The 13,532-nt window shown below is 39.2% G+C and overlaps 1 protein-coding gene across 1 annotated transcript; it reads left to right on the top strand.

Annotated features, from left to right (window-relative positions):
- Nucleotides 1–3,846: 3,846 nt before the first annotated feature.
- LOC101302445 (putative calcium-transporting ATPase 13, plasma membrane-type-like) lies at nucleotides 3,847–7,190 on the top strand. Its single transcript, XM_004296545.1, has one exon. The coding sequence runs from the start codon at nucleotides 3,974–3,976 to the stop codon at nucleotides 7,073–7,075; it is 3,102 nt and encodes a 1,033-aa protein (XP_004296593.1). The 5' UTR covers nucleotides 3,847–3,973; the 3' UTR covers nucleotides 7,076–7,190.
- The last annotated feature ends 6,342 nt before the right edge of the window (nucleotides 7,191–13,532 follow it).

Here is a 13,532-nt window from a genome sequence, read left to right as displayed (position 1 = left end):
TTTTTGGACGAATTAAAAAAAATTGATGAATTATATCCGAATTATCTTATATTAGTGTTTTCTTTTTGATGAATTATAATTGCTTTTTGGACGAATTAGGGTTAGGGTTAGAGTTTATTTGACAAAACTAATTATCAGGGCTGGTCCTGAAGAATTGAAGGCCTAGTGCAAAAAGAAAAATTAGGCCCCTTATGTCAAAGTATATAACTATTTATACTATTTTTATTTTATTCAAGAAAAGTCATTTTTTCTCTAACAATAACTAATAAATAATATTGTCAATGCTGATGACTAAAATATCAAAATTATTGAAATATCAATATCAGAATACAGTAATAAAATTTTCGACGGAAAATTCAAAAAAAATATTGAGATCGATAAAATTTCAACGAAAACTGTAGAAACTGGGGCCTATAAAGACTTGTAGAATAACTTTAAGTCTTTATATCTTTAAAAATATCCATTAGACCAACTATGTAACGTATTTCAAATAAAATATGAAAAACAATATTGTTAGATGATAGGTTAGTATAGTGTAAGGTGAATTAGTATAGATTAGGTACTTCAAATTTAATTCAAAGAATATTTATTCCTTTTTATTGAACAAGATGAATCTCAACATTAGTAGTTTTATTCAGATACAAAAGTATTGAATATAATAAAAGTAAATGGTTAATCGATGTAAAGAAAAAAAAATGCCATTGAGAAGAAATGATGAGAAAAAACAATGAGATTTAGTAATAAATAAAAAATATGAAGACAACCAACAATTGTCCTTGCAATAGAGATGGTTATATTGTTTTTCTTGTATTTGTACAACCACAGTTCGAATCTCAAAGGCTATATTTTCTCTATTTTTACTTATTTTGTACGTGAAAGGCCTGTGTTGATAGGCCCCCTTTCTACTTGGGCCTAGTGCGGTCGCACAGCTGGCATTGGGCCAGGGCCGGGCCTGCTAAGTATTATTTAAAAAATAGTTAATCTTCATATTGATGTAAGAAACATTCCTTATATTATTCATAATTAGTGGTTGCTATTAATTTGAAATGTTTGTTTCCATTACCTAATAAAATACATTGATATCATCGATTCAGATACAAATTTGCACCCCACCTTATTTCCCCACCTTTATTCCCATCCACCTAAATGCATGACACATGTCCCATTTTATTTAACTCATCTAACCATGGTTAACAATATAAATCTAAAATTATTTATTTAATTTAAATTTGTAAGATTATTTAGGGTTTTGGGTTTTGGGTTTCGGGTTTGGGATTTAGGGTTTAGGGTTTGGGGTTTGGGGTTTGGGGTTTGGGGTTTCGAGTTTTGAGTTTAGGGCTTATTCTTTTATCATGATTAGACATAGTTAAGTAAACTCTAAAACTCTAAAACCCTAAACCCTAAACCCTAAACCCTAAACCCCAAACCCCAAACCCTAATCCTTAAAAGCAAATGCCTAATGCCACAAATTTAAATTAAATAAATAATTTTAGATTTATATTGTTAACCATGGTTAGATGAGTTAAATAAAATAGGACATGTGTCATGCGCATCTAGGTGGGTGGGGATGAAGATGGGGAGGTAAGGGTGGGGAGCAAATTTGTATCCCATCGATTCACCCTTTAAAATGTAAAAGGAAATAGAAATGGTAAAATTGGTAATGCAATGTTTTGATTTGGTAAGATATATTATGTGGAATCGAAAATAAAAATAATTTTATTTACTTATATGACATGACACATAGGATTAAAGCCACAAATTTTAAGCCTTATTAAGGCCTTCTAGCACTACCCTTCTTATGAACCCGACGTCACATTTTCTTCAAACACCGTATACCGGCATTCTTATTACTAGCATCTTCACCCGCACTATGTGCGTGTATGAATATTTTTTTTTATTGTTACAGTTATGCTCAAAGTCTGATTTCCTTTTTATTCTCAAAAAAAGAAAAAAAATCTGATTTCCCTCTCCACTTTTCTCTCTCACCTCCCACGTTTTAAGCTTCTTTCTTTCTGTTTTTCATTTTTTCTTATTTCCAACATTTGTAATTATTAATTTGTCATTCATTTGTTAGATGACATATTTTAAAGTTCCGTTGACAAAATCAAAAAAGCCTTCTGGCTTTATTAATAAAGATGCTGAAATTGAGTCAAAAACATGCACGCCTGCACCAACATCCATGCTTCAGATCCGATTCAGTCTCTACAAGTCAAACTAAGTTGGTTCATTGCTGAGGGATGGTGAAGTTCTACGCACATACATCTATGCCTGATGCTGAACAAATCCACCTCAAAACTGAGCCACTATTACTAAAAATTCCAAGTGGTTTCGAGCTGCAGCCAACTATGATCACCCAAGTTCTTAGAAGCATGAGTGTTCCACCGCATGAACAGGCACCCATTGTTGCCAAAATATTTGAGACAGTTGCTAGTATCAACGCTGTTGCTGCTGCTGGTGGTGCTTTTATTAATGCGGACATCTACAATGAGACTCTGGAATTGTTTGATTGTAAGGCCTTTCATCGATGGTTTGTCAGGGCTGCTCGTATTGGATTTGATGGGAATATTACAAATGAAATTTTTGATGATAGGGATCGATGCAAGGGAAGTAGACGAGGAGGAATTATTTGAAAAGCAGCTTAGCCTGCAACTAAATCAGCCATTGAGGGGTTGGAGAGAGTGAGAGTTGACACATCCTGTGGTATTTGTAAGGACGACTTTGATCGAGGATGGTTTAATAGCTACTCGCTTCCCATGCTTACACATTTTTCACGGCGACTGCATTCTCCGGTGGCTCGAGAGTGAGTCGAGATCCATTACAAGTGTCCTTAATTTCTGCCAATACCCATTGCTTTGTGATTGAAAGATCAATTTTTCAATATATCGATCACACTAGTTTTCAGGTGAAGTTAATTGTAAATAGTTAAATACTAGCTTGGTATATATCTTCTTGTTTAAATATCTCTACCTGGTCACTTTTAGATCTTCTGTATGTTGAAGATCTTATTTTCCAACACACAACTATAGCATGAGAATATCAGGACAAAAAATGCGACTCATCCAAAATCCAAACGTGAAGACAGGAAACAAAACGCATAATATGGCAACTTTGGAAAACTAGGTGGTTTTTTCCAACGTTGTTATGGTGAAGTTCCAGCATGAAATTACCATGCTATTTATTCTCAAGTGTGGGTGTAACTTTCGTTGCTTGTGTTGCATGCTAGCAAGAACGTATTCGTGAATCCACAACTTTGAGTTCTTTTGATGACAACTAACGTACAACTTGAGTTTGGGTACATGGAATTCTATGAACTATTTTTTTGTCAAAACTTATTGACCACTCCATTATGACTTTATGAGTCATTTTGACAAATCTGAATTATTAAGTAAGATATTAATATTCTCCAAAGCGATTTGGATTGCCAACTCAATTCCATGTTGTTAACCCTTCTTTTGTATCACATAGGAAAACCCTATCCCAAGTCTCTTAATATTCAATGACTGAGCTATGACGTACCCCTGGTACACACGGCTCGATGTCACACATTCTTTCTTGGTCTTTAAGAAATATACTGGGTTCACATTACGCGTATTCTAATTCTTAAACGAGCTGAACCCAGCTTTGGCCTTTTGGCAACTGAATCGACCTGAAGTTGGCAATTGATTGATGATTTCTTCCTGGAAATGCTACAGCATCAACATGGATGTATACGCGGTGCTTTCGTTTCATGTTTTATTTCAAGTTACTGCATATATAAGTAGGGAATGCATGCAATGCAAGATCATATCCAAACATTACCTTTGCGCTTTTGCATTCTTCCAGTGCTATATACGTACAACGTATCCTTTTTCCCCTTGAACATTCTTAACACAATTGTTTCATAACCCATCTTCGATCTTGTCGATACTATCTTAGCTTGCAATTGATTGATCGCAGTAGTTTCTGTAATACGCCTTGCAGTTTCGAAAGGAGCATGAGTAGCTCAACCTTCAGTGCCCTGCATGAAAAATTGGGAAGCAATGTTGGATTGATTCTTGATGATCCGAGCAGTAGTCTTGGTATAAGCAAAAGAAAATGGCATTCTGCTTTCATTACCATCTACTGCTCTAGAGCCTTCCTCTCCTCACAACCTTCTACTCTTCCCAAACATACCAACTCCACATTCATATCTCGCACACTGTCTTACTCCATTGTTAGGGTCGAGCCAGTCACCGTCCAAATCATTAATGGATTTAAAGCAGACCAACAAAGCCTCACTGAGCTTGTGAAGGAGAAAAATCTCAACGAGCTTTTGAAGCTTGGAGGGGTGGCAGAAGTGGCATTAGCTCTCAAAACTGATGCAGAACATGGAATTAATGGTGATGATGCCGAAGACATTGCGCGCAGACACGAAGCATTTGGTTCCAACACATACAAGAAACCACCAACGCAAGGATTTCTCCATTTTGTGTGGGAAGCCTTCAAAGACCTCACAATTCTCATTCTTTTAGGCTGTGCTGCGCTCTCTCTTGGTTTCGGTATCAAAGAGCATGGATTAAAAGAAGGTTGGATTGATGGTGGAAGCATATGTCTTGCGGTCATTCTGGTCATTTCTGTTTCAGCCATTAGCAACTACAGACAAAGCAGACAGTTCGACAAATTGTCGAAAGTCAGTAACAATCTCCAAATTGAAGCCGTGAGAAATGGAAGGCGCCAACTGATTTCAATATTCGAAATTGTGGTTGGCGATGCCATCTGCTTGAACATTGGAGATCAGGTTCCAGCTGATGGATTGCTGCTAGATGGCCATTCTTTATCAGTAGATGAATCAAGCATGACAGGGGAGAGCGACCATGTTGAGATTAGTGTGGCTGTCAATCCTTTCTTGTTCTCTGGGACTAAAATCGCCGATGGTTATGGTCGGATGCTAGTCACATCAGTAGGCATGAACACAAATTGGGGTGCAATGATGAGCCAAATCAGCCAAGACACGAGTGAAAAAACACCTCTGCAAGCACGTCTAGACAAGCTAACTTCATCAATAGGTAAAGTTGGTTTGGCGGTTGCTTTCTTTGTTCTTGTAGTCATGTTGGTCCGATACTTCACAGGGAATACCGAGGATGAGAATGGAAACAAAGAGTACAATGGCAGCAAGACAAAATCTGATGACATAATAAACGCTGTCATTGGAATTGTAGCAGCTGCCGTTACAATTGTTGTGGTGGCAATTCCTGAAGGTCTACCCTTAGCTGTGACTCTCACTCTTGCTTATTCCATGAAGAGAATGATGGTCGATAATGCAATGGTGCGGAAACTCTCTGCTTGTGAGACCATGGGATCTGCAACAACAATTTGTACTGACAAAACAGGTACTCTGACCATGAACCAGATGAAGGTAACCAAGTTTTGGTTGGGGAAAGAATCTGTGGAAGAAGAAGCTTATTCAACTATTTCTCCTTATGTTCTCAACTTGATCCAAGAAGGGGTTGCTCTCAATACAACTGGTAGTGTGTACAGGCCTAGCTTGGATTCTGAAATTGAAATCTCAGGCAGTCCAACTGAAAAGGCTATTCTTTCATGGGCGGTACATGGGTCGAAGATGGATATGGAGATAGTGGTGAAGAGTTGTGGCATTCTCCACGTTGAAGCCTTTAATTCGAAGAAGAAACAAAGTGGAGTTCTCGTCAAGAGAAAGGCAGATGACTCAATCCATGTACACTGGAAAGGAGCAGCAGAGATGATACTAGCAATGTGCACAAGTTACTACAATGCCTCTGGACTTGTTAAGGATATGGATGAGGATGAAAAAAGGAAGTTTGAGCATATTATTCAGGGTATGGCAGCTAGCAGCCTCAGATGCATAGCGTTTGCACATAAACAAGTTCCAACAGAAGAGCAACTAAATGCAGACCAGAAATTTGTGCTAAAGGAAGATGGATTGACTCTATTGGGACTTGTGGGTCTCAAGGATCCATGCCGTCCAGGTGTGAAGAAAGCAGTTGAAGAATGTCAAAATGCAGGGGTTAATGTCAAAATGATTACCGGCGACAATGTTTTCACCGCAAAAGCGATAGCCACTGAATGTGGGATACTCAGGCCTGGTCAGGACATGTTCGGAGCAGTGATTGAAGGTGTAGAATTCCGCAACTACACGCCAGAAGAGAGACTGGAGAAAGTTGACAAAATTTGTGTGATGGCAAGGTCTTCCCCTTTTGATAAGCTTCTAATGGTGCAATGCTTGAAACAGAAAGGTCACGTTGTTGCAGTAACCGGAGATGGCACCAATGATGCACCGGCATTGAAAGAAGCTGATATAGGACTTTCTATGGGGATTCAAGGAACAGAAGTTGCTAAAGAGAGCTCGGATATTGTGATCATGGATGATAACTTTGCTTCAGTTGCTACAGTTTTGATGTGGGGGAGATGTGTGTACAATAATATCCAGAAGTTCATTCAATTCCAGCTCACCGTCAATGTTGCAGCTCTTGTGATCAACTTTGTCGCAGCAGTTTCAGCAGGTCAAGTCCCACTAACAGCAGTTCAGTTATTGTGGGTAAACTTGATCATGGACACACTTGGAGCTCTTGCTCTTGCCACAGAAAAACCCACAAAAGAACTAATGGAGAAGCCACCAGTGGGACGGACAGCGCCTCTCATCACAAACATCATGTGGAGGAACCTCTTGCCTCAAGCACTATACCAGATAACTGTCCTCTTGATCTTACAATTCAGGGGAAAAGCAATCTTCGGTGTCAGTGATAAGGTAAAGGACACATTGATCTTCAATACTTTTGTTCTTTGCCAGATCTTCAATGAGTTTAATGCGAGGAAGCTGGAGAAGAAAAATGTCTTCAAGGGAATACACACAAACAAGTTGTTTATGGGAATCATTGCGGTGACAATTGTTCTTCAGGTTTTGATGGTAGAGGTTCTGAAAAAATTTGCAGATACAGAGAGGTTGAATTGGGGACAATGGGGTTTATGTTTTGGGATTGCAGTCATCTCTTGGCCAATTGGTTGGCTTGTCAAGTGTATGCCGGTTCCAGCGAAACCCATATTCAGCTATCTGAAGAAGAAAAACAAGCATTCCGTTTGATATAAACTACCTGGATAACTATCATGAAGTTTAAATGGCTTTGCATAGCCCTGAAGAGATGATATTGTTTTCATTCTTTTATTAGATAATTACTAATTAATTTTTATTATAAATAAATATTCATTGGTATTTTACAACGATTATGTAATCTTATATGGTGTATGCAAGTTGTTGAGCAGTTTGTTCATAATATAAACTTATGAATATCTTTTTGATGATAGGAATTTGATTAGATGTACCCTAAGAATTGGACAGAGGCAAAAGCCTGGTAAACTGTAGTTTAGTAATGACCATGACTAGCTTTAACATCTCTTATTAGATAAACAAATGCAATCAGATAAATCATAGGCGCATATAATTGTGAAAATAAACACTATATAGACAAATGAAATAGGATCAGTTGACTAACAAGGCAATTTATAGTTTAAGCTGTTTACCTGCTGAAACGGCTGCAACCTAGTTCATTACTTGATTTCATTAGCAGCAAGGCAGAAACAATTATCGTTGGCCCAGGAATATTTGGATGAACTTCTGGATGTTGTTATACAAAATTTCCCTGTCTCTAATCTGTGGCCACTAAAGAAAGCACATATATTAAGCTGAGTTTCTTTGGCAACTTCTGATAAAGGACTTTTACTGTACTTTACCGATTCAACTGAGAAAGCCTCTTCCATCAACTCCTCCACACCTAAACCTGGGACAATTATTTTGAGGATAATGAAGTTAACATATCCAAATTGTTCTATTCATAAAAATGAAATATTAATCCAAGGATGATGAGGCAATGAAAAATAGCACAATTCTGGTGTATCATGCCGCACCATACAATTATCTTACTTTCACACAAATTATGAACTTATGACCAAGGATAAATTTCATAATAGTTTTCCAAGTCCAATCTTGTAACTTGTTATGAGAAATGCCAAACGAAACACCATGCTTCCAAATGATTGACATGTATGCCCTGTGTAAAGCACTTTGCAATGTTAACACATTGATCTTTGACACTTAACATAGCCAACAAGTAAAAAAAAAAATTAAAAATTAAAAGTTAAAAATAAAAAATCTTACTAGCAAACACAGCAGAATAGCTCGATTCCATGATATGCATATATTTAGATTCATTCTTTGATTCAGGCCCACAAATGTCTCAAAATAGATAATAGCTTCCCCCCAGAGAAGACTGAGCAAACAAACTTATCCATCATGACTTACCTCTCAAGGGAAAGATCATTTCCCTATCAAGCAATCAGATGAAAGTATGAAACCATCACTAATGACCACCACAAATTTGCAACCTCTTCCTCTAACTCAGGCTGGAAACAAGAAGAGAATATGTAAAAAGGATATTGAGTTTTATAATTTTTATCTGGTGTGTTCCAATTTTCTCTGATAAAAATGAGCATAGACAAAGAGTGTCATCCTTCGAGTACCTCAACATTTTCCAATGCAGGTGCATCATTATAATGTATTACCATAACCAATCACTCCCACTATGTAGATGACCCTCCAGTTGAAGCATTGCACAGCTTGTCAAATGGAGAGGATATTGCCACTTCAAAGACTTTGTCAACCTTCTCCATTGTCTCTTATGATGAGTTTGAAATACCTCCTGCGCCAAGTATTCCATGACCAGCCTGGAGTATGCCGCATGAAGTGCCTTGGGGGTTTCGAGCTTAAACTCCTCGGTGACATGGATTTTTAAGACCTATTGAGAATCATCTTCTCTTAAAAAGCTGGTCTTCTATATGCACTTCAGCCTTATGACAACTTCTTATATGCAAAACTCTGAGGCCGCTACTTGTCATACCTTGAGAAAGAGGAAGCACCTCTCTGAAACCAACTATAGTTGAGCCTACTTTATATCACAGTTCATTTTGACCAGCTAAATGTGGAAAAGCAAGAACAGATTCTGATTCGGGCTATGGTTAGTCTCCTCTATCATGCTTTGATATCGAAAACCTCTGCTCATATCCACTTCTGTTCTGGTTTCTTGTCTTTTTTTCTTTTTTTCTTTTTTTTTGATGCATTTCATCAAACAGTTGGTAGCCAACACCATGAATTGCTAGTTTTGAGAGCTAGGTTCACTACTTCATCTTCTCCCAACTCCTTAAACTGATGGAATGCTGTCCAAGATAGATGCTTTCATTTTTTACTCTTCTCTGTTTCTCTTCTTCACTTGTTTGGCATGCTCCGAGTAGTAGTATATGCCAAATGGTTACATTAGGCTATTGAGTGTTGTCCTTTAATGGATTAGAATTAGTAACACTTCGATCTTTAATAACGTAAAAGCAGAAGCAGAAGCACCCAAATGACGATTCAAATGAAGGGTTCCTAAAAGCAGTCATATGGGAGAAGAAAACCTTCACATGCTTGGTTTCTCTGACGAGCTCAACGGCTATATAAAACCTTATTTCATGGGGTTTATGAAATAAATCTAAAGGTTTAACCTTTTATTGTAGTCTATTAATGAAACTATATAGACCAAAACCTGGTAAATCATAGTGTATTAATGACCATGTCTAGCTTTAACAACCTTTTATTAGAAAAACGAATGCAATCATATGACTATAAATCATAGGGGCATATACATATGAAAATAGAAACTATATAGACAAATGAAATTCAATCAATTAAGAAATAAGGCAATTTATAGTTTGAGTAGTATACCTGCTGAAAACAGCTGCAACCTAGTTGATTTCAAAAGCAGCAAGCCAGAAACAATTATTGTTGGCAGAATATTTGGATGAGTTCTGGACGTTGTTATACACACTTTTTCCCTGCCTCTAATCTGAGGCCACTAAACAAATCATCATTAGCTGAGTCTAAAGGTCCTAGAGGGGGGTGAATAGGCCTTTTTTTAAATTTTCGTTGACTTCTGTATCCGAGGATAGCAATGACTTGTGCTATCCCAGATTCACAGGTTACGAGTTTGCAGAAAGTAAACTGCAGCAAATAAAAAAACAACACGAGGATGTTTTTTACTCGCAGAAACCCTGAATGCAGGGAGAAAAACTGCGTGTCTCTAACTCTTGAGAGACAAAACTTTCCACTAAGTTGAAGTAACTTCTTACAAGAATAATGTCTAGTAATACACTACCACAGTGCTATCCTTCCTAGTCCCAAACTAGTCTAGACATATTCCCTCTCTTGTTTCTAAGTTCTTACAACATGGAACACTTTTAGAAGCCTTGTTCGTGAATTCAGCTAACCACTAGCTGATTCAACCTTGAACGCTTCTTGAGTTGGTTGCACTACACATCCCTCATGGTATGCAACATGATATGAGTTGATGAAAGAAGTTTTGAGTTCAAGCTCTAAGGTTTACAGTCACGAAGAAGACTTAGAGCAGCATGAACAATGCAAGCTAAAAACTAGACTCAACAAAGAAAACGCAATAAGGCAGTTTTCAACAACCATTGAGCAAAGCCAAAGCTATAGATATATATAGGCAGACAAGGCATCAAAGATGATGCAAGCTGACCTCAACATGTTTCAGAAAAGTTTGGACAGTTGTGTTTGGTTCCCATACTGAAAGTGATGTAACCAAATGGAGAGTTGACACAAGCAATCTCAATAAGACAAAGATACCTTTCCTAAAACATGAACGATTCAAAACAGGGAGCAAAGAGGTTTCAAACCCTCTTACTCAGTCCATTAGTGGACCTTGAACCAGCTGATAGAGACTGGTCTTTGAATCACACAGGGACCAGCTCTTCATAGGATAACGTATCATGAAATCCTAGCTGGAGCCTTGAGCAGCAAACCATTTGATCACGAGTTGGCATAACAAAAGATCTCAACCCTTTGACTGGTTTAAGCGCTAAGGCACTTTGAGCGCTAAGGCACTTTGAGCGCTAAGGCACTTCCCACAAACTCAGTTGTCCATTTGAATTTAAAAGACCTATTAAACTAATATAACAGACTTTGAAACTCAGGACAGCAAAAGACTCAGTATTAGGATAGCAAGCGAAGCTGCTAACCTCTGTGAAAAAAAATGATATGCAGATGCATGTTTTACCTGAAACCATAAGGGATGTTAGTGCCACTTGTTCTTGATCAGACAACAGCATCTTAAGGTGTTATGCAAGATAAAAGGATTGCCAACTATCCTTATACCTTGAATCTCCCCCTTTGGCATTCCTTCACAAAACACTTCATTTGTAGGGAAAACAACCTGCAGAAAACAACTTCAAGAATAAGTGAAGAATCACAGAAACTACAACTGAGTTATTAGCACACTAACACTGAGAAATTACTATTGCATTAAACAGTCATAAAACATTGTATTGATCAGCCATAAAAACTAATAATGTCTTACAAACATAAACCAAGCAACCATCAATTCCTACAACTAATTCTCCCCCTTTTTGGCAAGGAATACCAAAGGGAAACAGAGAATAAAATATCCGAGAGGTTTTAAAAGAAATAGAAACCTACAATGGAAAACAAACTAGAAGAAACATAAAACAAATCACTAAGGCAGAACACCATGAACACACAGAACTAAACAGCTTCCTCTCCATCACTGGAAGATGTCTCCTCAGATCCTGACTCTGAGGAGGATTCCTCATCAGCTACAGGGGCCCCAGCAGAGGGGATAGCAGAGGCATGATGCGACCTCACGGACTCTTTCAGCTCCTTCAGCTCCAGGGTCAATTCAGAAAGGTGAGAAGCAAACAACTGTGTCAAGGTAGCCACTGCACTGGAAACCTGATGCCTAACTTCCTGCTTCAACAAAGAGGACTCAAGGGGCTCAATATACACATCACCAGATTGACCAACAAATTTAGCCAAGGACAGCTTGTCAACCGTAACAGCTTCATTCTCCTGAGCAAACATATCACCATCCATGGTGGGAACACCAGCATCTAAGCAGAGCTTTGTAATCACAGCAGGAAATAAGACCAGAGAGCTGGAACCACGAAGGGAAGTACCAGCAGACCAAATTGCTTTGTACATAAAGTACTCTACAGGAAAGGCTGGCTTAACGGGACTCGTAGTCAAGTACTTAATCAGAGCAGCCTGTGTGTGAGTAATCTTACTGGTGTTGGTGGTAGGAGTAAGCAAAGAGCGCACCACAAACCCTAAAATCTTGAAAAGTTCAGACATAAACTGACTAGAAAGATGAGGTGTAGTCAAGGCAGGAATGGGAAAGGAGGACTGATAAAGAGCAGCACCCAAATCCTGAAGAGAAATGGAGTCAATGAATTCCAAGACAGACTGAATGGCATTCGGTGCTGTCTCGGGGAGAGAAAAACTAGCACGAATCCCAGGAGGAGAGACATCTACATTCTTACCCCGAACCCGGACAACAATAGGGGATTGACGCTGAATCTTAACCTTTTTAGGAGCTTTTTGGGGAAAGTTGGTGTAAAACTCTTGAACCCAAGTCTTGTTAACCTTAGGAAAGGACTCTAAGACTTGATCCTATCCCCAATGCTGAAGAAGCTTCCTAATCTCAGGATGAAAAGAGTCTAAAGCTAGGAGTCTTTCATACACAATTTTCTTACCCACCACAAAGGTATTGAAAAGATCACGAAGGGAGTCAGACTCAAAATGAGACATAGGAGGTAAATTGGTAGAAGCAGACTCACCAGACCTTTTCTTAGGAGGGACCTGACGTTCTTCCAAGGGAGCCTTGCCCCTATCTACAGCATTTCGAGGCCTAGAACGAAGATTGCGAGAGACCGGAGCCGGCTTGGAGCGTTCTGAGGGCTTAGGGCTGGAGGATGGATGAGGAATGGGAAAGGAAGGATCCTTAGGCATACCAGACTGAGGAGTGACAGGGGGAACAGAAGGCCCTTCGGTCTTAGGAGGAGAGGCAGGCCTCGGCGCTCGACGCTTGGACATGCAGCGCTTGGATTTGGGCTCAGGGGCTGGGTCAGGCAACTCGGTCCATACACCCTCAGAAGAAGGATAGCGAGTCCTAATTGGAGACCTAACCGGAGAGGCTGGAGAAGAGGGGACTGCCGAGGATGGTCCACCACCACTAGAAGCAGATGGCTTGGCGATCTTGACCGGAATTTCACCGGAGGGAGAGTGGGGTCGTTTACCTAGCGCACCAGAAGGGACTGGGTCCATCAGAGCTTGAAGCTTGTCAGCTATGGAGGGGCCTCCAGGGGTAGCAGTGAGCAACAGAGATTGGCCTCCAGGGAAAGGCACCTCAGCTTGAAGAGGCAACAGATTCAAAGGCTCCTTCATTGTGGGTTCATCACCGAGATTGACAAAATTAGGGCCAGCCGGAGTGTTTGACATTTTTGACCGAGAGAAGGTTTGGAGATGGATGGGAGAAGAGGGAACTCAGAGAAGAGAAAGAAAAGAGTGGGTTTCGAGAAGATAAAGAAGAAGAGAGAAAGACAGGATGAAGAAGGAGAGAGAGGAGAGAGAGAGAGAGAGAGAGAGAGAGAGAGAGAGAGAGAGAGAGAGAGAGAGAGAGAGAGAGAGAGAGACGAGA

Source organism: Fragaria vesca, linkage group LG4 (genome assembly GCF_000184155.1).
Source record: "Fragaria vesca subsp. vesca linkage group LG4, FraVesHawaii_1.0, whole genome shotgun sequence".
Taxonomy (NCBI): Eukaryota; Viridiplantae; Streptophyta; class Magnoliopsida; order Rosales; family Rosaceae; genus Fragaria; species Fragaria vesca.
The sequence above is the reverse complement of the archived record's forward strand: the minus strand, read 5'-3'. Positions and strand labels throughout refer to the sequence as shown.